This window comes from Ochotona curzoniae, unplaced genomic scaffold (genome assembly GCF_017591425.1).
Source record: "Ochotona curzoniae isolate NIBS_2020 unplaced genomic scaffold, NIBS_Ocur_1.0 contig_3520, whole genome shotgun sequence".
Taxonomy (NCBI): domain Eukaryota; kingdom Metazoa; phylum Chordata; class Mammalia; order Lagomorpha; family Ochotonidae; genus Ochotona; species Ochotona curzoniae.
The window spans coordinates 21,192,026-21,216,100 of record NW_024465894.1 but is presented as its reverse complement, the minus strand read 5'-3'; the positions used below and the strand labels follow the sequence as shown (position 1 = coordinate 21,216,100).

General features: G+C 46.1%; 1 protein-coding gene across 1 annotated transcript in view; it reads left to right on the top strand.

Annotated features, from left to right (window-relative positions):
• The window catches only part of SLC24A3 (solute carrier family 24 member 3), a 434,660-nt gene that overhangs the window by 63,889 nt on the left and 346,696 nt on the right, over positions 1-24,075 (top strand). The window contains exon 2 of the mRNA XM_040981791.1: positions 4,717-4,845. Within this exon, the coding sequence (XP_040837725.1) occupies positions 4,717-4,845 (129 nt within the window). The remainder of the gene's footprint in view (positions 1-4,716; positions 4,846-24,075) is intronic.

Below are 24,075 nucleotides of genomic sequence, written 5' to 3'. Positions count from 1 at the left end.
AGCAGGATGGGGGTGAGGAAGAGAGGGTGAGAGCTTGGTGGAGCAGCAGAGGCCGAGAAGGGCTCTGTAATGGAAACTTGGCGTACAGCCCCAGCTTACTTCCCTTTCTTGGTCCAGGCAGCCTGAGCCTTGGCTGGAAAACTGGGCTTCCTCCCCTTTTAGCAGCTGCCTGCACTATCTGCCCTGTGCCCTCCTGGCCCCCTTCACTCCACCCCACCCTTCTCCCCCATCTCAGAGCCTCGCAGCCAGGGGGACCACCTCTGCTGGTGATATGTGACATGGGAGCCTGCTGCCTTCCTCTCTTGACTGCCACCCCCACCCCTTGCCCATCGCCTTCCTCCTCCCCACCACTCTGACTGCCTCTTCTGAGTAATTAGGCCAACATGCAACTTCCAGGGCCTGGCAGATGAAGAGCCAAGAATGCCATGGATGAGGGCCAAGTGTTTTTGTTGACATTGCTCGAGTGTAACTCTGTAGAGCAGCTTCTTCGCAGTAGCAGAGAAGCCCAAGGAAGCAGAGGATGTGTGTGAGGAAATAGCAGTGACCACAGTGAGGTTGTGGGCACTTCTCTGTGCTGTGTTCTTCGTCGCCCGCTCCCCAGACCTGGGCCTTCCCTGCAGCCCACCCGCTTCTTCCCCTTCTCCCTAAAGACAACAGGAAGATCTATAAACAGTTCACAGATAGCGCCTGCTGCTAAAAGAATAAAAGAGGCATAGATTTCAAGCATTTTTGTATCAGAAGGAAGTTTCCTTTTAATTCTATTTTCCATGAACTTTTGGAAATTCCCTGATATAACCAGCCATCCATGTCATGGCCAGTGGGACCAGCCTTGTCTCTAGGGAATTAACACACAGTAGAGGGAATGTACATGACACACATGTAGAGTGCTCACACTTCACTGTGATTTCTGGCCATTTCTGGGCAAAAACAGCCATCTTTGCAACAGGTCCAATTGAGGCAGTCTTCCTGCCTAGTGTATTATAAAGTGCAAGATATATTGCAATCTACTTTAGCAAGCTGTGTCATACCATCAGGATGGATCTCATTCTATGTATGCAAGTATCTACAAATAACTTGACCCTTTGGGGTCACCAGATCCGGGGTCAACTTTCGTTCCATCCATCTGCTTGTTATGTGATCTTGGGCAATTGATTTAATCTGTCTGTGCTCCACTTTCCTTATTTGTGAGAGAGAACTGACATTTCCATATGGTGAAGATTGGAAAATTCTTCATATGTCATAGTATATGGAAGTCATGGCAGCTAAAGGGTGAGTGACTTGGTTGTGGATTGGCTCCGGCCTTAGGTTGAGCTAATCACTTGCACTCACTTATTCACCCCAAAGGAAAGCTGACCCCAGCCAGACTTAGCTGCTCCCCTGCCTCCCCAGGAGTGTTGTGAGGACGAATGAACGGAACAGTGCTGTCAAACTTGATTTTTGGTGGCAGAGAAATGACTGCAAAGCCTTGCTTTCCCAGAATCTGGTGTTTGGGCTGTTCTAGCAAAGGACAGTGGTCAGATATGTTTTTGTTGAGGTAAGTTTGTGGGTTTTGGGATTTGGAGGTGTTGTCTTAATAACTTCTGATTTCTGAAGATATTGAATTATCATGTTTAACAAATCCTGATTTTCTGCTACAATAGTTGGCTTTATTTTTACATCTCTTAACTGATATCAGCTTTTCTCTTAGAATTACAGATCCATGGAAACTTGGCATACGCACCAACCTTGGAAGTCACTGGAAGGGATACTTCTTTACTTCTTTGCAGATCTTTAGGGTCTCTGAGAAGCTTGGTATCCTATTACCACAAGTCCCTTTCTCTAACCCAGATTATGAGAGGGATAGAGCAGCCAGTTTGCCCAACTTTGTGTGAATCTTTAGCTACCATACAGGTTGACAGATGTTACAATGCTCTGCCCACATCACATTGTTCCAGCCACAACAGTATACACTGGCATGATACAGCTTCTATTACCTGCGTCTCATTATTGGATGCATTATTGGATGGCAGATTGAAGATGTAAAGGAATGAAGACTCCAGGGAATAGTTAGCTTTCAGCCAGTGGAAGACCAAAAGCAGGTGGATAAATACCCATGCTCCCTCATCCTTTGAGTGTCTTAGATGTGTGTCAACATTGGTCCCTTGACTCTCATCTCTGGTTGCTGCATCTCTGGTTGCTGCATGCCCACATTGGTCCCTGAGCTTTCCGAGGGCTTAAGCTGCAGGTGATTCATCCTATTCACGTGCTCTATGGGCTGTCCCGTCTTCCATGTCTCATTGCACCATGGCTCTAATGGTTCTTCCTGGAATTTCCTTCCACAGAAACCCTGCTTCCTAAGTCCTCCTCTCAGGGGCTGCTTCTGGGGAAGTTGGCTGGAGGCACAGATGATGCCTTCCGCATACTTTGGAGCCGTTTATGGTAATAGAGTGTTACACTTACTTTTTAGATTGCTTTCTGGAGTCCACAGAACCAGCCAGTCGTCAAAGTTAGCCAGAATGTTGCTTTTGCCCTGAAGTATCTTAGATAATTCTGACAGTTTTGGGTATACCAAGACACTGGCTACCATACAGGTGTCTGTATTTCAGACTCTGAAATTATTGTTCATCCAAGTTGGGCTCCATATTCTACATTCGTCATTTTTGTTTTGTAGGGCTTTCCTGGCCATATCTAGAAGTTGTAATTTTGTATCTTGATAATTCCACCAGTTGTATCAGGGGATATATTTGAGGAAGACCTTGATGTGTGATCTATAGGTATTAGGTATATCTTGGTTGGTTGGAAAAGATGCCCAGAAGCATTGTGATTTCTGAATGTTGTCATGAGTCTCACTCACTCTGTGTTGTGGAATGTGAGTAATGTTTTCAAAATGCTTATCCAGCAGTCATTCTGACGCAGTGGTGCTTGGTGTTATGGGGAGACACTGAGTAGTGTCATGATTCAGTGATAAAGGAGAAATAACTTGAGAAACCATCAATCACCATAGAAACAGAAGAGTGGATAGGATGACCCTTGACTCTTCAAAACAACATGTCTGAAAAACCATGGGGTCCATGAGTTGGACCCTTGTCCTATGTTTAAATCTATAACCTTACTCTAGCATCCCTGAGACTCATGAGATAGCCATCGCTTGCTGCCTCTTCTTGCTGTTGTACCCAGCCTTTAGATGGAGGCATTTTGATTGTTCTCCTCCTCTACCAGACCCTGGCCTCAGGCCCTGCCATACCTCTGCTTTTTGTCTTGCTGGATTTGTTCTGGATTTGTTCACCAAGGTCAGACTATGAACTATCCTTTCTTGAATTCTCTGCTGGAAACCTATCACATCAGGCTTCCTCCTTCTTTCCCTGGCTGTCTTAGTCCTTTGCTGACTTCCTTTACTTTCCTTATTCTCTGGGGTGGAGGGAGGTTGGGTTCTTTAGTCTCCACCTTCTACCCTCTGTAAGGTCACCCATACATGTGTTACATGCCCTTCCCTGTTCTCTTGTGCCTGTCCTGACACTCTGCCTCCATCCAAGCCTCCCTTGGGATGCTCTGCAGGCCTTCAAATGCCACACATCCTGTACAGAATGGACAGCATCTTCTTCCCCTCTCTACAGTGTTCTTCAGCCTCTGTTATTTCTCCTAGCACTTCCACAGTCATCTAGAGACCTGGGCACTGGTAAATGCTCATCTTCTAATGTGTATTCTGGGGTCTGCTTTCTCCTAGATCATGCCCTTGTCTCTTGTATGTTAAGTACACTGTGTTGACCTCTCTATTTTGTGCTTTGTGGCTGGTGGAATAGTGCCTTTTTATTGGAGGATCTCCCAGAAACAGATCCCCAAGAAAATGTTCAAATGCAAGTGGTTTCTTTGTGAGGTAATTCAAGGAAACACTGGTTTGAGTAGATGTTGCTGAGCCGGAGCGAGCTCATTCTAAATGAAATTGATAATAACTGTCTCTTCCCAACTTTATTTTATTTTTGAAAAGCCATTTATTTTACTTTTATTTGAAAGGCAGAGTTACAAACACACACACACACACACACACACACACACACACGGAGAGTGGGGGAGAGAGAGAGAGATTGGTTGAGATTCATGAACTTATTTTCCATTCTCTGATTCACTCCCCAAATAGCTATAATGTCCTGAATTGAGTTGATCCAAAACCAGGAGCCAGGGAATTCTTCTAGATTTCCCATTTGGGTGCAGGGACTCAAGGACTTGAGTCATCCTTAGGTGGGGGCTTAGCCTACTTCATCATGGTGCAACCCCACCAACTCTTATTTTCAATGACATCATTCTGGTTGCTTGAAGTAGGGGTATGGACACTGGGGAAATTGGCCCATAGCTGCGGGATTGGTTATGAGACAATTCTCAGCATCTTGTTGGGAACAGACTAGAGATAGGAACTAACATGGTGTGTTTTGTCAAGAGACTTCTAATATAGACAATTGGAGGTAAATCCCGCTGGAGACAGCTCTGTAAGTTTGTTAAGAATGCACACCTGCAAGCCATTCCACTCAAGCACTGAGGTGCCAACCCAGTTTCCACCTGCTGTTGACTGAGGACTGCTCTGTGGTCTGCAGTCATCTCCAGCAGCCAGAGCAGTCTTCAGGCAGTGAGAGGCAGGTGGTCTTTCTTCCAGGCAGGACTGACCAGTGTCCACTGGCACCCAATGCTAGTCACGGCTGAAATCCAAAGGTTGATAACCTGTGGTTATTCTCTGTTTCTCTCTAGAATTTGACCTCATGGACCTCATTGGGGAAGACAGAAAGTGGATGGTGGGGAGGAAGCTGATGCAAGTGAATGACACTCTTACTTCTGAAGATGCAGGGCTCTTGAGCAGCAAGAACTGCACCGAACCAGGTAAGATGACAGCTGTGCCACTGGGCAGCAGCTGCCTTTTCCTCTGGGTATGGCTGAGGATGAGTCAAATGCTGTATTTTGTTGTTGTTGTTGTTGTTAATTCAAGTTCTTATCTCAGGAGTCTTGAGGAATATCCAGGGCAGGTGTCTAAGAAACATAAAGGTGAGATCCCATGAGGTGGTGATGATGTGTTTCTGCTTCTGTTTTCTTTGCCTTGTTGAGAAGTGTTCTTTCCAACACAGGACCTATACAAGCATGGAGGCTGGTGCTGGGCTGGCAAGGGGGAAACTGAGTCAGGAGGACATCTAGTAGCCATGCTGGTTTGGAACCCTGAGGTCGTCTCTAGCTGATTTCGTGCCTGGAGCCTTGTTTTTGTCACAGTAGAGACACAAGGCTGGGCCAAGTCTTCATGCTAATTATTGCTGTTCTTTGAAGAAGTGAATTTTGGTCTGTCGTTTGTTGTATTTGCTATATATTGTGTGTTTTCTTAGAAAGATGTACAACATTCGGCCTCAAAAATTTCTGAGAAAGGCAACACACAGCAAAGTCAAGGGAATGAGGGATGGTCCTAACCCAGATCATGAAGCCTTCTGGGCTGTGATGAGTTCCCTGAGAGTTGGAACAGAAAGAAGGCGCTGGGTCTTGGGAGAGGCCAGCCTTGTAGGCCCAGGATGAGGGCTCTTCAGAGGGTTCATGGAAAATACACATTATTAAAAACACTTAGGAATAGGTATCAGGTTTTTTGATGCCCAAATCAACTTGTAGTTCTCTTTCGTTCATGAACTTTTACAATACCCTCACATGATCTCGTTGTCTATGATACATTTATTTAAAATAAACTATGCAGTGCATTTAAAATTTAAAAACCATTGTTAGTTCATGGGCTGTGTAGACACTTGTGTGGGATATGTTGGGTCTGGGGCCTGACTTGGGCGTGGCCACTCCCTGGAGCCCCCTTCAGGGGCTCAGTGATGCATTGCTCTCGCATGCAGTGCTATCATATAAGGACATAAACAATCCTCGTGGCAAAGAACCACAGGCCTTGGAGTTCAGGAGTTTCGGTAGTATCTCCTCATTTGTGGGGAAGGTAGGGAGAAGGGCCCTTCCCTGCCACACCTAGGATCTTAAACAATCAGCTCCAAAAGCAAAGTACTCCAGAGTTAAAAATAGTTTTCCCCACCCCTCCAAAAATCCCTACAAACCCAGTACTCCTCTATATAAAAGACTGAGAGCTGCATGGAGTCGTAGGCTCAACACTCCCATTCTTGATGACTAGTGAAAGCCATGGGCAGCTCTGTTAGCTCAAAATGAAAATGGCCACAAGGGCTTCAGTACTTGAGCTCTGGCTGCTGAATCAGGTGTGTCATCAGAAGAGATGTAACAGGGATGGCAGGGGTTCTTTGGCAGGATCCCTGTTGGTTAATCTGGCCTTAAGACGGGAAGTACAGTATTCAAAAATCCAGTTATCACTTTTGTATAGGAAAGGATGGATCAGAAATGGTGTTGGCTTTGATCACATGCAGAGTTGCATGGGAGTGGAAGACTTTTGTGTCCTGTTGTTAGGGTTGTGGTCTGGGGGAACAGGAGGTGGTCTCTCTGTGAGTAGCTGTGCTCAGTGGGTGAGGAAATGCCTTTTGCAGAGTGACAGATGTGAAAGCATCCAGTGGATTAAAAAACATCCCCAGAGAGGAAATGACTCAGCTTCACGAATAGCAAAGATGGGCACAAACCAGGTGCCTGCTGGGGTTGGTAGGAGTGGGGGAGGAGGAGAGACAGAGACAGGGAGAGAGAGAGAGAGACCCCAGGATGGGAGGTCAGTCAAGCTATGTAGAGCAGGCCCCAAAAAAATATGGAACCAGATTTCTTCACCTGGTGACTCAAGGCTTAATTTCTGGGGATCTTGGTCCTGAAACCTGAAAATGATTATATAAGAGACAGGAAGAGTCCTAGTCTGTTCCTAACACAGCAAGGTCCTCAAGCCCAAGTCCTTCCTGAAGCCTTGCTGAGGCCACCCCAGGACGCTGGAACCATTCCCTTTTTTGAATATCATTGGTGTAAAATGTTGTCAATGGTGCTGTCGGATATGATCAATCAATGGTGATATATGAATTAACTTCTGCAGTTGGCATTGTGGCCCAGTGGATTAAGTCTGCACCTGTGACACTAGCATTCTGCTGAGGTGCTTGTTGGGTCTTGGCTGCTCTGCTTATGACCCAGCTCCATGATAATGCATCTGGGAAAGAATAAGATGGCCTGAGTATTTGGGCCCCTGTAACCATATAGGAGACCCAGATGGAGTTCCAGGCCCGTAGCTTTGGCCTGGTCCAGCCCTCAGCCATTGTGGCCATTCAGGAAACGAATCAGAGGATGTATATGAATTTCCGTCCCACCTCTCTAATTCTGCCTTTCAAATAAATAGGTCAATCTTTAAAAATTAAAAATTGAGATTCTTAATTGGACTAGCCATAGATCAAGTAACCAACAGCAGTCTGTGGCTATTGGTTACCATGATTGGACAGCACAGATTGTGGGACAGTTCCTGTTGCACAGAAAGGTTTGTTGCACAGGCTGATCTTGAACTTTAAGTTGTCTTTGGAGAAATATCCTTGCAGCTTAACTGCAGGCGTCTCAGGGCTATGGAGGGATGCATCGATCTCAGCCCCTCTCTAAGTGGGTTTTGGAGTCCTGCTCACCAGATTTGAATCCCAGTTGAGAGAAGTAATGTCAGGCTCTCCAAGCCCCTGTGTACTTCTTTGTCAATTGAAGTCATTCTTCAGACCTTTGCTGATTGTTGTGAGAATTGACCATGATGTCATACAGTAGAATGCAGTAGCCTGTGTTTGGTTTCTCTGTAGGAAGAGCCTACTGAAGAATTGTGTCCTGTCTGCTGGGGACCACGTTTCCTGATTATGGATGGGTCATCATGGTTCTTAGGGATACATTCTGTAGCATGTTTCCATAGTGAATTGGAGTCTCAGGCTTTGAAGAGCTGGTACATGGCAGTAACAATAAGAAGCAGAAGTATTTGTCACTGCTCAAGTCACCTGCTTCTAAAGACAGTGCAGTGGAAACCTTGTCACAGATCCGCATGGCCCTCCCTGCAGTGCTGTCAGGAATCTGTTTCTTAGCTTTGAACAAAGTGATACTTTATGCAACATCAAAGCAGTGAGTCAGATCACTGATTGAGGGCTGCAATTGTGATAATATTTGTCTTTTCTGTCTGTAATTTAGTGTTGGATGGGAGAATGGCGCTGGAGTGAGCCGGGGTCAGGACCTTGACCAGACATCTCCCAGTTTCCTTTGCAAGCTCAGTGTCCTTGTATATTGCTTGTAATGATCAGCTGCAGTGGTGTCTGCCCTGAAAAGTCTTCCATGTAGACTCCCTGCCTATTTGTGAATATGCTATTAGCAGTCATCTACTCAATGGGATTCTATCAGAGGGATGGTAAGGAATGGTTACATAGGGACTGGAGTGTTTGGGATGTCAGTGGGTGTTGCAGCCATGTGGGACCTGGCATTCAGATCCTTGAGGTCTCTCATCAGGAATGCCCCATGGCCACCTCTGATGTCACAGGCCACTCCTAAGGTGTCCCAGGGACCCCTGGGTTTAGCAGTCTTTGAGTAAAGCCATTGACTCAAGCAGTGGAGATTGAATTGCCTCTAGTCTAATTGTGTTTCCTCTGGGAATTAGGGGCTGGCTTGCTCTCAGACATTCATTCCTTGACCAATGGAAAAATAAATCCTGGTTCATCTCTTTTATTGCACAAACTTGTTGATTCCTAGATATTCTAAGAATGCAGACTCACAAAACCTTTTACCCTGAGACAGACACTTTGCTCAGGAACTTCTTCATGTTACAAAATGCCATGCCGTTCCTCAGCCCCACCTCTGCTCCCTCCATCCCTCTCCCACCCTGCCTTCCCTCTCCTTTTTGAAAAGACCACAGCACCCAGGTTGTGGGCCAGGGATGCTCAGGGTGTCAGGTCCTGTTGCAAAATGCCAGTGCTTTTATTTTTTTTTTAAGATATATTTATTTTATTTGGAAAGTCAGATGTACAGAGAGAGGAGGAGAAACAGAGAGGAAGATCCTCCGTCTGATGGTTCACTCCCCAAGAGGCCACAACAACTGGAGCTGAACCAATCTGAATCTAGGAGCCAGGAGTTTCTTCTAGTCTTCCACACTGGTGCAGGATCCCAAGGCTTTGGGCCTTTGTCCTCTGCTTTTCCAGGCCACAAGTAGGGAGCTGAATGGGAAGTGGGGCCACTGGGACATGAGCCAGCAGTCATATGGGATCCCTGTGCATGCAAGGTGAGGACTTTAGCCACTAGGCTACCACGCTGGGTCCTGTGCTGTTGGTGACTTATGATAACCTTGACATGGCATGATCACTGTATATTTTCTGTCACTTTAAACATATGTTGCTTTATACATTTAAGATGTTTTTAAAAAATGGTGTTTTTCTTCTGCCACTCAAAAGACCTGGTTTTGATAGAAACTTGTGAGTTTTTTTTAACCTCTAAAATAGCCTAAAAAAGACTGACCCAGGGTTTTGATTTTTTTTCTGCAATCATTCCAGCTCTCTGTGAATTTTTAAGGTTGTTTTTTTGCCTGACACTGCCGATTGCATCTGCAGCCGGGAAATGTATCATTGTCTTGGCAAATAACACTTGAAACTGTTTACTCAAATGACCTATTAAGAGAAATTTAACTTTGAATAAATTTGATCCACGGAAAATTAAGTTAGCTAAATGTAATATTGAGGGCGGTGGACAACTGCAGCAGAAATGAATTCTTTGTAATATTTATGTGTACACTTTGCATAAATCTATTTACATACTTTGCTGGCTGTCTCCAGGAAAATCCATCATCATTTGGATCTTGGTTCTTTGCTGTTGTAAGGCAATGAGTCTTTCTTCAAAATGCTTCTCTGAAATAGGCTTTGGAAGAAGGGATATATTGCTGATGATGGCCTGTGGTGTGGACTTGGCCGTGAGGTCCCTCTGAGCCCCTTTTGATTAAAGGGGATCTCCTGCTAACTGTCCTGCTGAGCTGGGGTGCAGGTTGCTGAAGGTGAGGAAGACAGGGTGGGACTGTGTTTCAAGTACAAGATGAGACTTGTGGGACAGTGCCCCCAAGGGAGTATGCCAGGGGTGTTGAGCAGACCAGCTGTTAGGGGAGTGATTAGAAGCCACATCATCTGGGAGTTACACGTGAGCTTCGGCATAGGAGAGAAGCCAGGGAGCCGTTGGAAGCAGCGACGTGAAATGTAACTTCTAAGGCTTAGTGTGTCCCATGAACACGAATCATGGCCCAGACAGAGCAGCAAACGGTAGATCCGTTGACAGTGTGGACTGTGATCAAGGGAAGCATTAGGATCCTGCTGCTTGGGGGTTTCAACGGTAACATTGTGGTTGGCTGGTTTAAAATCATAGGACTGAACAGGTCCTCTGTGCAAACCATGGACCAACCAGTGTTCTCATCTGCTACATGAAACCTCAACTGCAGAGACACAACACCTGTCTCAGATCACAGGCTTATCTGGAGCATAAACTACCTCCCAACTCCTGCGTAACAGAGCAGTGCCTATTAATAATGGGATATAAAATGTGATGCTGACACGATGTAAAGTAGCGGTATATAACAGCAACAGTGCAAGCTACAAATGTAATTTGGTAATTTGAAATACCAAGAGTAAGAGTGTGTTCAACAGTTCCCAGGCGGGTTGCAGGATTTTACTTGACCACCATCACTGCCTCATAGGTGTCCACAGTAGCTGGAAGCCAGGAGCTGCAGCCAGGTACGAAACCAAGGGACCCTGGTGTGGGATATAGGTGTTACCCAGTGTCCTAACCTCTAGGCTAAATGTACTTGAAAGGTATGTTTAGATTTTCTAGTAGCCATATAGTTAAAATAGAACAGGTGAAATTGATTTTTTAAAAAGATTTATTTTTATTTTGAAAAGTAGAGTTACACAGGGGAAAGAGAGAAAGAAATATCTTCCATCTGCTGGTTCATTTCCTAACTAGAGTTGAACCGATACGAAGCCCGGAGCCAGGAGCCTCTCCTGGATTTCCCACATGTGTGCAAGACGCCAAGGGACTTGGTCCATTCTTTGCTGCTTTCCAAGGCCATAAGCAGAGAGATGGATGGGAAGTGGAGCAACTGGGACACAAACCGGTACCCATGTGGGATGCACGTTGTAGGCAGTGGCTTAGCCATCATGGCTCCAACCCCTGAAATTGATTTTAATTATAGATTATACATACCCATCTACATCCAAAATAAAAGAAGTATCAGTGTGTACTCACCTTCATGTGGTTGCCACCAGGTTTGAATCGAGGAAAGAACTAAGTGTAAGGTCTTAAAGTGCACACATGGTTTTACCAGCTCACACAGCTTTCACTAACCTCTCTCTTAAGTTGTTATGTTCATAATGATTCAGCTAATAACTGTTGACATTCTTAAGTGGAACAAATTAGAGACTAATGTCATATGCTTTTTAATTTGTATCAAGTTCTTTACTGAATCAGTGTGATGGAGTAATAGTAGCTGCTGTAACAGATTTGGGGATTTAACACGAGAGACATTTCTTTGTTTCTCATGTGGAGTTGTGGTTTGTGGCTGGCCCTGTGGCAGGAAATGGGCATGGCACTCCAGATCCTTGGGTCTAGAGACATTCCCATCCTTGGACTTGGCTTCCCAGGCTGCCGTGCCTTTTCCCAGGGCAAGGAAGGCGCGTGGGGGCTTATGGGTAGTTGTAGGGTGTTTGGGGGTGAAGGCTCATTTCTGCTCACATTCCCATTGGCCAGATCTGGGCCCCATGACACTTGGCTCAATTTGTAGGGATGCGGGGACATGCACAACAGCACCATGTAGAAGGGAGAAGAAGCAGGTTTGCTGCACCTCGGTAGTCCCTGCTATGTTCATTTTCCTTAAATTTGTTTATTTATTTTTTTTAAAGCATCAGCTCCCCCCCTTTTTTTCCCCTGTAGGCCTACACTATTCCAAAGGCAGTCAATGGCCATTGTTGAAAAATCCTAACCCACTGAAGTCTTCCTAGCCTGGCTTTAGCTCTTGTCTTTCATTCCTCTCAATTGGCGAAAGTGACAGGGCCAGTTTCTCTTTTTACCTTGGTAGGGTCCTGTGGTGCTCATTTGCAAATGGTCCCTTTTCTTTGGGAAAACAAACATTCTGGGGAAAAATCAGGAATGCTTTTGTTCAAATGAAATCATCTATACAATCATGTGGGAGGAACTTGAGATCTGGAGTCAGGAAACCTCTGCACAGCCAGGTGAGTTGGTTACAAGCTGTGGTCCGCATCTCCACCCTCTGCAAAATGCATGTTCGGATACCTTCTTCACAAGTTTGTGAGCATCACAAAGTGGAGTATGTGCTAGAGACAGCTGGGCCCTGGTGATCGTCTTGCTGGATGAATTGCAGCTGAATTGTCCTCGTTACCAGAAGTACAGTAGATAGGCTGGTGGGTCACTTCCAACGACTTTACCTCTGTGCAGGCACAGGAGGATATGGCAGGATCCTTAGGTTTGTCCTAAGGAGGAGCACATTATTCAGTGTGGTTCAGCAGTAAGGCAGGCTTCTTGCAGGCTGGGCTGGGCTGAGTGAGGAGGACATACTGAAGCATTAACCAAGAGGTTTCTCATTAACGAAGATTTCTGGTCTAAGAGGCCGCTATGTAGATAACCAGGATGAAAGAGAGGGCTGAGGATTTTCTGCTTTACACGAATGAAGAGTTTAAAAGTCTCAGACTGCAGACTTCAGGCTTTCTAGCTTTGACGTCCCTTTAAGACTCTTTTTCTGTTGAAGAATTCTTTGTAAATCCCATTCTTTCAAATCAGCCTTGGGAGCCTCCTCAGGTGGGTGGTGCCTGGAATGCCTAGGAAACACAGATAAAGGATGATAAACTCTGGTCTCCCTTGTGGAGCCTTTGGGTGGATTTGCTGGGTCCTGCTGAAAGCCCTTTCATGTTTATTAGCTCATTCAAATGTGTTTGGGCCCTTGGGAGGAATAACTGAAGGTCAGAAGCAACCGGATGAGGGTGCCAAGTTGATGGAACAGTTAGCCTGAGATGAAGGCAAGTTGAGATAGAGTTGAGGATGGAGAATCCTAAACATGAACACAAGCTGAGCTTATGGCGTTTTGTGGCATTGGAACCCTTTTTTCTCCAAAGCAGGGTGTTCCTGTTGAGGGAGCTCCCGCACAGACTGGACCAGGTAACTGTTGTGAATAAACTTTTACTGGGACGCAGCTACACACACCCACTGCTTTTGCAGAGTTCAGTAGCTGCAACACAGACTGCAGGGAGTTCATTGTCAGAGAGTCCATCTTCTTGCTGTTAGGATGTATTCAGTTCTTTCACTGGGAGTCCATCTTTGGTCTGTACACATACTGATGTACTCTGCTGCTCTCTTGCTGTAGGTCCTGGGGCTGGTACCTCCTAGAGCCTGCAGGGGAGGTTGAGGCAGGAAGGGTGCCTGCAATTTCCCTTCTGTTCTTTCTGATCCCCCTCCCAGATTGCTGGAGTCAATATTTTTAATGCTACTTCTGGACTAAGGGTTTGAGATTCAGATATTCTTCCCTTCCCCATCTTCCCAACCTGGACACACAATCAAAACCATGAACATTTCTTTGTTCCATGGGTTAGGGATCTGTTTAAAATTTTGCTCATGAGAGGCCAGCATTGTGGAATGGATGGTAAAGCTGCCAGTTGTGACACTGTATCCCATTTGCTTATTGGCTTCCCCACCTCTTGATCCAACACCCTGAGTATGGCCTAGGAAAGCACCAGAAGATGACCTAAGGGCCTGGGCCCATGCCACCCACAGACAAGACCTGGATAAGGCTCCTGGGTTGTTCTTGGTTCAGCCCAGTGTGGCCTTAGGGGAGTAAACCGGCATCTACACTCCAGAGCTGCCTTCCTGTGCCCACTCATTCACTGGACACAGAAGCTGTGTCACCAGGCATTCACTCATCTGCTCCATTCCGGGAAGCCTTGGCTATATTTCTAAGCTTTCTGAGCATTTTTTCCCCTCTTGCTATACCCTCCAAAATCTACATGTATTGATGCCGTGCCTCGTTCAGTCTGTGCATCTCATCTTGCCTCCTGGCCTCTGTCACCAGCTCAGAAACAGGAGCCTGCGGAAATGGCCATGGAACTGAGAGTAAGGTCTTGGGATATGATGGCCTCTGTGACCTATGACCCTGAATGTGACACTCCAGGCTTCCTACCTTCCTCCCCTGGGGCTCACTGAGGCTTCTCCAGGCCAGTGTGTCTCTCAGTAGGCTCCAGGGGGCAGCCTGGATAAGCACTGTGAGAGGATATAACAGGGCTAGGACACTGAGCATAACAGGACAGAAGCATCCAGCATGGGCTATCCCTGGTCAGCGGGCCCACAGCCACCTGAGATAATAGTGGGATCAACTCCATCTAGGCCCATGACAAGGCTCATGTTTCATCTTCAGTGACATATCTGGGGTGCAGAAGGCTAAGCTGCTGCTTGGGGTCCCATATCTCATGCTTGAGTGCCTAAGGTCCCTGCTATTTAGTGTTTCTAATCCAGCTCCCTGCTAGTGCACCTGGGAGACAGTAGATAGGGATCTCTCTCTCTCTTTCCTTTCATCCCTGCCTCTTTAAAACATTTATTTATTTGAAAGGCAGAGTTATAGAGTCAGAGATCTTCTATCTGTTGCTCCACTCCCCAAATGACTACAGTCACTAGGGGCTGGGCAAGACTGAAGCCAGGAGCCAGGAGCATCTTCCAGATTTCCTGTGTGGATTCAAGGGCCCAAACTGTTTAACTGTCCTCTGTTTCTTTCCCGGGTACAGTAGTAGGAAGGTGGATTTGAAGTGAAGCAGCCAGAAGTTGAATCAGTACCCACAGTAACTGCAGGTAGCAGCTTTGCAACTATGCAACAACACCAATCTCTGTTTCTCATTTCTCTCTCTCTCTGATTCACTCACTCTTTCAAATAAATCAATCTTAATAAATAAAGAAATAAGGGCATGTCTGAGTTATCCTGTTGGTGTTTCTGAGACCCCTGATAAAGGGTTACTGCCATTGATCTGGCTGAACTTTCTGTCATAGAACAGTCAAAACCCTGAATGAAGTATTAGGAGCCTTATTTTAGAAGCCAGCTGAGAACAGATTGGATTTGGACACAGCCCAGTGTCACATCCATCATGTATTGTGACCCTGCAATCACACCTTGACCCTGCAATCACACCTTGGAGGCAATCACCCAGCACTCATGCCTCTGGTCTCAGCAACATTGTCCTGGGGAAGGGCAGCGGCTGGCTGTAAACAAGGTGGGCAGAGCCCCTGGAAGGGGCTAAGGACTGGACTCCAATGTCAAGGTTACCCTTATGGGAGCATCTCTCACTCTGGTGACTGAAGGAGTGCTCCACAATCCCCTCCCCCTGCCCAAACACTATTGGTGCTCATATCTTATGAAGTACCCTGGAGTAGAGTTAGGAGTGTGGGAGGAATCCTGACTCTGACATCCCCAAGCCATGGACCCTGGGGCGACCTTGTAGCTGTACCTCAAAGCATTGATTTCTTGCCCTGTGAAATGGGAGTCATTCTTGGGAAAAACAGAACAAGCGGGGTGATGCATGTGAAGTGTGTAGTACATTGCCACTGCTCTCTGTGACCCTGGGCTCACTTTCTGAGCATATAATCAGCAAATCCTTGGGAGTCCAATGACCAGGGGTCTTAATTCTGAGTTGTTACAGGGGCCACGATCTTCTTCTGGGTCTCCCACGTGAGTTTAGGAGCCTTAGAACTTGGGCTATCCTCTGCTACTTTCCCAGGCACATTAGCAGGGAGCTGAATTCAAAGAGTTTGGCTTTTATTTCCATACTTTTGAAGACATGGGGATTTTCTATCATAGGAGTGGAGTAAAATGAATCTGACAGGTGCAGATATTCTCAAAACACAAGCATAAAGTAAAAGCAGGCTTGGTGGTCGAAGTATACCAGCTGGCTGCACAGACAGCCAATCCCTATCAGAATCATTAACCACTGGGATCTCATCCGGGGAAAATGAAATTCTGCCTCAGATGAAATCTTGTTGGTTTCTCCTGGGAAAATCCATAGGAAAAATCCCTGAGTGGGTTATGGGCTTAAGAGAAGGCCTGGCTAGTTGCAAGGAACAGATAACCAAAGAGGAAAGAAGAGTTGAGGGGCCATGAGCAGGTACGAAAGGAGCAAGGTTTGTTCTGCACTGGCCTCTGTCCTCTTTGACCTTAGTTCACTGTGGCTATTGTCACAAAATGCTATGGGCTTTTCGGGGGATTGAGGATTTCAACATATGATTTCTGGAGTCGGGGGAATATAGACCTTCAGGCTGTAGTACTGTTTCATTCTGTGACTATGAAGTATGAGCTGTGCTTTGGACTGGCATTCAACAAACACATCCAAAAGTGGTAACCTATGTCCCATGGATGCAGAAACCAATGTCTTGCATCCTGAGTGACACAGTTGAGCCACAGCCTGTGTCACTAGCATTTCTTACTAGTACCAGTCAAGTCCTGGGCTGCTCCACTTCCAATCTACCTCCCTGCTAATGTCTTTGGGAAAACAGCATACGATGGCCCATGCCCTTGAGCCCCTGCCACCCATGTGTGTAGTTTTGGGATCCTGGCTTCAACATGGCTCAGCACTGGCTGTTGAGGTCATTTGGTAATGAACCAGCGGATAGGAGATCTCGTTCCGTCTATCTCCGTTTTTCTCTCATATTCTCCTGTTGTCCTATTTCAAATAAATATGTAAATGCATCTTAGAAAAATCAATGTCCCTTCATATTCCAGAACTACAAAGTTTCCCCTACTGCCTGCTTTATTTTAATCACAACTACTGGGTTGATTTATTGCACTGAATTATTTAATACTTAATTTAAGGCAGGGAATTTGTACTACAGCTGCACTACCTCCACTGTTGGCCGTTTTTTTTTTTTTTAAGTCCATTGATCCTGGCTTATGCAGGACATCATCCTCTTGGCAGAATCATTTTGTATCTAGCTGAAAAAAGAAATACAAAGGATGTTTCCTTTGAGAGTTCCCAGGCCAAACAACTTGGTGCCAGGTGGCTCTGCTTAGCAATTCCCAGGAGAACAGTAGCTCTCATGCGTTATTATGACTCTGGAATTATTGTCCTGTCCATGCCACAATGTTCACAAGCTGCTTAGTTAAAAATGTGCATTGTGTCTCTCTCTTCCTCCCATTCAGTTTCAAAAATCTTGTCTGTAGGGCCTTCAGTTTTTCTTCATTTGTTTTCACCATTTTATTATTAACACTTGCAAACATATGAAAACAGAAAGTATATACAGTGAGTGTCTAGACCCAGTACCTACAATTCTATAATTTACTCCAGGGACTCTGTTTTATCCATTCCGTAGCCAACCCAGTATCCATCCTGCTACATGGGACTTCACCGTAGTTTTCAGGAACCAGTGGCAACAGTCTCTTGTTCTTTGGCATGTGTGTAATAGCTAGAGTTCTTTCCTTGTTGTTCCCTGTTTGGGTTGACGTTTGTGCAAGGTGGCATGTCAAGTGTTGAGCATGTCATTGTGAGTTCTGACATACCAGTACACCTGCATCTCTAGCCTCTTAGAAGACATTGGCCAAACCCTCAACTCAGAATGTCCGTTTACGCCTGTCTTCAGGAAGTTCCAGGGCCAGCCCACTCCACAGTCAGCCACTTGTCTGACAGGAGGGAATTCCCATGGTGGTGCGCTGGTCCCTGACAGGTTGTGGGGAGATGGGGAGGAGTGAGCCTGCACTGTTTTATAGTCTGCCCACCAGTACTTTGGCGTGCGTCTCCTGGGCCATGGCTCCCTCCCATTCCCCTCCCCTTGAATGTGGCTGACCTCTGTGACTGGTGTCTGATGCAGAAGGTACAACTGAAAGTGTGTGCCTTCTGTGTCAGTCCCTTTCCTCACTGTAACAGGTGTGCCTTCTATGTCAGCTCCTTTCCTCACTGTAACGGGTTGTCTATGGTGGGCCAACTTTAGAGAGAAAAACAACTGATGTAGCTCATGGTTTGGGAGGTTGCAGGCCCTGCAGGGCTTCATGGCTTGCTGGTATCCCAGTGGTGGACATGCCTGAGTGAGGAAGAGACCTTGAAAGAGAGACTAGAATCTCCTAGTGCCTTCTGAGGGCAGTACCTCTATGTGACTTAAGCAGCCCCTCTTCTTGGAGGTCCCCACTATCCTCCAGCACCACCACATAGAGGGACTCAGCTTCCCAGCACCATCTAGGGACAAACCATATCCAAACCACAACAAGATTTCACCTGTTTTGTTTTTTTGTTTGTTTGTTTGTTTATTTTTAATCTTGGGGCCCACCTGCCGTGTTGGAACGAAGCCCCTGTGGAGATGCTCCAGTGACCAGCCCTAGCTGAGGTCCTAACTATCACCCAGCAGCCACAGCTGGAAGTGTTGGCAAGGATACCTCCCAGAAGAGTCTAGCTCCCCTCCCCTGAACCCACTGTATCTGCTTGTAAGCCTCAAGTAAGAACTGCCCAAGGGAAAACCAGGGGAGAGACACAGCAGATAATTGTGGCTGTTCTGCACTGCCAACTGGGGTCAGTTTGTTATGTAGCTATGGTGACTGATACACACGCTCATTGTCATACAGCTGAGAAAGCATCTCTGCTGTCCATGACCCACTTCCCTCATCCACTGCAGCAAGCAACTCACTTCCCGCTTTGTGTTTGGGAAGAGAGAAAGAAGGATGTCCCTCTCAGAGTCTACACGTCTCCAGTTGGCTGCCAAGCTTTGGGGCCTGGAGGTGGGCAGGAGGTTTTCAGGTTGAGGGTAGAGCTATTGTGGAGCTGAAGGGAGTGGGGGCAGCTGCTGTCTTTCCTCCCAGCAGATGGAGTCACAGCACTGCTGGCAGCTGCCAGAGGCAGCTCTCCAAGTTGGCCTGTGTCCTGCGCCTCTGGCCAGTGTTGCCCACCTTGACTTGGCTCAGGCCTCCAGATGTAGCCAGCTGTAAGGTGTGTGGCAGTGTGGCTCCAGTGTCCTTGCCCTGTGTGCCCACCCAAGAACCTTTCTTTGACTTCCTCTCTTGTGCCTGTCCCTGCTCAGCCCAGGAATGGGTCTGCCCTTTCTTCATGGGCTGCTGGGAAGGAGAAATCAGTATGAAATAACTTGGAAAATCTGCAAATACACTGCAAAAAATGGGATTAGTACTAAGGGATTAATGAACAGGTGCCACGTTGGAGAGCAGCAGTACAGTGCTGTCTCCTCCTAGTGCAAGTTAATAGTATACTGCCAACACAAGGGATACACATGACCTAGCAGCCGACATGCCCCCGTATTTCCTTTGTGACATCACCTTACAGTGCTTTTCCATTGTTTCCTTGTGTGTTCCCTGGGGCAATTGGGATCATCACCATTATCTTCCTTGGAAAGAGCCCAAGTCATTTTGCATTTAGTCATTCTGAGTTCCATAAAATGATCTTTCCCCTTCCCACCTGGCAGATCTGGGCTGTGAAATGCTCCTTAGCTCAGGCTTCCACCTGCCCTGTTATAGAACATCATCGCCATCCTGGTGACTTCCTGGGCAAATGTCAATCTCCCAGTGAGTTTGTACATGTCAGCTCCCTGTTGTTATGTTTAATCAGCTGGTGAAGAAATAAGTCGTGATTCTGTCTATGCTGGCTCTAAGAAGCAGTGAACTCTGCTGCAAACCCAAACTAGGGCTTAAGCCTGAAAGTGCTTTCCAGGGACACACCTGAGCATGGACAAGCACAAGGGAGGAAGGGCTAGTATCCCGGCATTTGTCAGATTCCTCCCAGGACGGGTTGAGTGCTTCTGCTGCAGACTCTCCCAAGTCAAGCCTTCTGGGAGCATCCTGCAATGGGTGGGGCTGAGCTGGAGCTATAACCTGGCTGTGCATCATAGCTCCTTCCTAGCTTGTAAGTTCCTGCCTGAGCTGCACATCAGGCAGGAGTCCCCAGCTGATGCCTCATTTGCATAAGGACCGCCCTTTGCCCTGCATGTGACAGACCCCTATGTGGATTGCAGCCAGGTTGTTTGGTCCGGTATTATGTTCACAAGATGCAGCAAGTCCTTAGAACATCATAAAGGACCTCAAATATTCATTAGTGGTCAATCTTTCTTGAACATCTAAGAGAATCTTGTACCTTCTTTGGACTTTTTAAAAAACATTTTCATAGAATACTTTGAAGCTGAAGAAAAAAAGTGCAAGATGTAAAAGTAGAAAAAAAAAAGTGGAAGTAATTCTACTGTGGAATGAAAGCGTTAGTTTAAGGGTGGGCATTGGCCTCAGAGGTTGAGACTCTACTTGGGCTGCCTGTGTCCCATGTTGGAGTGCTTAGTTCAAGGCCTGGCTCCTTTGCTTCTGATTTAGCTTCCTGTTAATGCCCACCCCAGGAGGCAGTAAATGATGCCTCAAGTCACTGAGTTTCACCACCCACATTGGAGACCTGGGTAGAATTTTTGGCTCCCAGCTTTAGTGTGGCCACACTCTGGCTACTGCTGGCATTTGAGGGAGTGAATCAGAGGATGGAAAATATTCTCTCTCTGGCTTTAAAATCAAATGTAAATAAAGTTTAAAAATTTTAAAGATGTTTAGATGTAAAACAAATTTTAAATCCATCCACTTTTGTTTTTCAACTACTAATTTTTCCATGAAGATGTTGAATACTCCCCTGTGCATGGATCTCAAAGCGTTTTGGTACCAAAGTAAACTTTATCTTCTAATTCCATTTTTTCCATGAACTCTTTTTACTCTCAGAATTAATAAATGTTAAGAGGTTTGTATTTTCTTCTGATCTCTTTCCATTTATATGAAATAACACAGTGCAGATGGAATTGGTTTTCAGATTTTCCGTCCCTGGAAGCAGCCATGCTGTGTACTTGGGATGTGTGTGGCCTGTGTTTGGTGTTTTACCTCATGTGTGTGCATTTGTAAGTAATAAGTGGTTTTACTGTGTTTTCAGATGTGCTGTTTCACCATACTAATTTTCTGTATTTTTCTCACACATATATTTTTTATTTATTTGAAAAGCAGAAAGAGAAAAAGAGAGAGAGAAAGATATCTTCTGTCTGCTAGTTCACTCCCCAGATGGCTACAAGAGCCAGGGCTGGGCCAAGCTGAAATCAGGAGCCAGAAACTGTATCCAGGTTTCCCATGTGGGTGCAGAGGCCAAAGCACTTGGGCCAATCTTTCCCTGCTTTTCAAGGTGCATTGGTAGGGTATAGGATTAGAAACAGAACATGACAGTCCATTAGGAATGGCAGCCATAACTCTTGTTCCACTGTAGTGCATTTTAGGTGGTCTCCATTGTACCACTACCTGCCATTTATTTCTCCACCTCTAGTCATAGATAATGTGGGCTGTTTTCAGTCCTAATTATAGATAAATTGCATTGTTTTCACCCTGAGTTTTCAGGGAAGGAAATTTATACCTAGCATGCAAATGACTTATGTAAGGTGTCACAACTGTAATTTTTATCATTGTTTTTATGCTTTGCTTATTAAAAAGATTGATTTATTTTTTGTTGCTACAAGCATGTTGTTCAGCTTTCTCAGAGTGTTCACATAGGACAACGTGGGGAGGATCAGAGGAACCAACCCCTGCCCACCTGCTGTCCCAGACCCTCTGTGATGTTGCAGGCAGAAATCCCAGGCATTCCTTCAAGGCCTCTGCTTGTGTTCCTCTCCTCTGTTCTCCATCACCCAGCTGCCCTTAATTGTTCCCTTACCCAGGACAGAGGCATATTCTGCATTAGCTACTCTTAGGCTTTCTTCCCATTGTACTACAAGAACATCAGGGGCCAGCAATGTACTACAGCGGGTTAAGTCACAGTCAGCTCTATCCTGGCTGCTCTGCTTTCAATCCAACTCGGGTCTGTGTTCTGATTAGCCCCTGGTCATCTCTGTCTGCTCAGCTCCTTAGTTCCTTGCTCTTATTGCAGAGATCTGCTTGTCTCGTAGATGCCCAATACCCCATATCTGTCTGAGTCCCCACTAAGTTACTCTCTGTGTGAGTCTGGATTTGTGCACCAGTCTTCTGTCTCTTGACCCCTCCTGCCTTGGGAGGCTGGTTCTTGCATCCAGGTTTTCCCCAGAGGCACTGCTGGGCCCTTTGCTGGGCCCTCTGCTGACCTAAGTGTTCAGTGTGATCAGGGTCCTCAGAGCCTTCTTCAGGCTCTGGGTCAGAGAGAGAAGGATTTAAAAGGCAGTTAGAGGAGCTGACCTTGTGGCATAGTGGGTTCAGCTACCACCTGGGGCACTGGCATTCTGTGTGGATGCCAGTTCTGGCCTGGATTGCTCTACTTCAGATCCATCTCCTGTTAATGGTCCAAGACCTTGGGGCCCTGCACCCATGCCACATGGGAGACCCAAATGAAGCTCTTGGCTCCTGCCTTCAGCTGGCTCAACTCTGAATGTTGTGGCCATTTGGGGGTGAACCAGCAGATGGACAAAAGACTGTCTTGCTCTCTCTCTGTTGCTCTGCTGTTTGAATGAATGAACAAATCAATCAATCTATATTCTTTTTGAAACACGGGAATGTGTTTTAATAGTGCAAATTGCACTGGGGCTCTGTGAGTAAGACTGTGCTTCTTATCTTTCTATGGGTCAGTGGGATGAGCATCAGTTCTGTCATCTCAGAATGAGCGTGTGTGCTCCATCTCCGGGCTGGTCCCAAGACCGCGTGAGATCACACGTGTCATCACATCTGAGATTTATAGTACAAGGTATGTGATGAGTCAGCCCACGGTTACCCACTCCCCACTGGTGCTCCCTAAGAGTTCTGAATATGAAAAGCATTGACATGCTAGAGGACTTTAGAAGCTCTTGCTACAGCTTCTAAGTGGAATGATTGTTTATTTGCAGTTGGAGAGTGAGGCCTACCTGCTGTTTCGCTTTCCAAAGACCTGTGATAGCCAAGGCTGGTCTAAGACCAAAACAGAGAGCTAGGTACTAAATCCAGGTCTGCCTTGTGAATGACAGGAACTCAGTCACTTGAGCCATCATTAGTGCCTTTTAGGGTCTGTGTTAGCAAGAAGCTGGAGTTAGGAGTTGGAGTTGGGTATCTCACTCAGGTTCTCCCATGAGGGATGCAGGTATCCTAATGATATCTTATCCACTAGGCCAGACATTTTCCCCTGAGCCTGTTTCTGTAAGAGGAGACATGGAATTATCCTGATGTGGATGAAGAGCTAGGAAAAGATGGGGCTTACTAAAAGCCACCTTGTTTATACAGCCCTATTGCAGAATATTCTTGGGAGAGAAACTCTGAAGATTTTATGTCTGTGTAGCTTGTCCTTGCTTTCTCATGGCTGGCTGGACTACACATTGGCCCAGAGTGGGATCTAGTTAACTGCTTGATGAGTGAATGAATGAATGAATGAGTGGGCAGTGTGATGACCCTAACCTCAGTGGATCCACAGCACTGGAATGAAAAGCACTTTGGTTTGGCTAAGGTGGATCCATGGACAAGACATTAGCTTTGGCTGTCAGAGTGCTCCTGCCCTAAGATTCACTGGTGATTTGAATGAAATAAAAAATAAACTTCCGAAAGAGTCAGAACAGACTGGTGCAAAGACAAAAGGTTCAGTTTAGCAGCAGTTTGGGCCAGTTTGGAAAACAGGACTGGGCTTAAGTAACATGGGTGCTGTATCCATCTGGGAGGCAGTTTGTTTCTTCATCAAAGCCTGTGAGATTTGTCTGAATCTGGGTAAGTCCCTGCTTTTCAAACCATCTGGATACTAGGATCCTTTCCTGGCCATCTCATTGGCTTCCTGGGACACTAGAAAAGTGGGGAAATCCCTGCTTAGCGGAAATGTTGCAAACTGCTTTTTGTGGGAGATGAACAAGTAGCACTACTTTCAAAGCCAGCTTGTGGGGAGCCTCTGAAGCATCTCTTTCTGGGTAACTAATTAAAGCTTTAGAGGAGGGTCCAGGAGATCCTAATTTAACCCAACTCAGCATGGAAGCACAACTTTTTTTTTTTCTCTTATCCACAGCTTAGCCTTGTGCAGTTTCAGTTACTTGCAGTCAGTTGTGGTTCAGAAGAAAGAGATGGAAAATTCTGGAGTCCATGGGACTCAATTTGAAGTGTGCACCATTGTGACGAACATGACAGCATCATACACTGTCCAATTGTTTCCCATCCAGGATATGAAAAGACCCTGTCAACAGCGTGTCTATTCTATGTATGCTACCCACCCAGTAGCC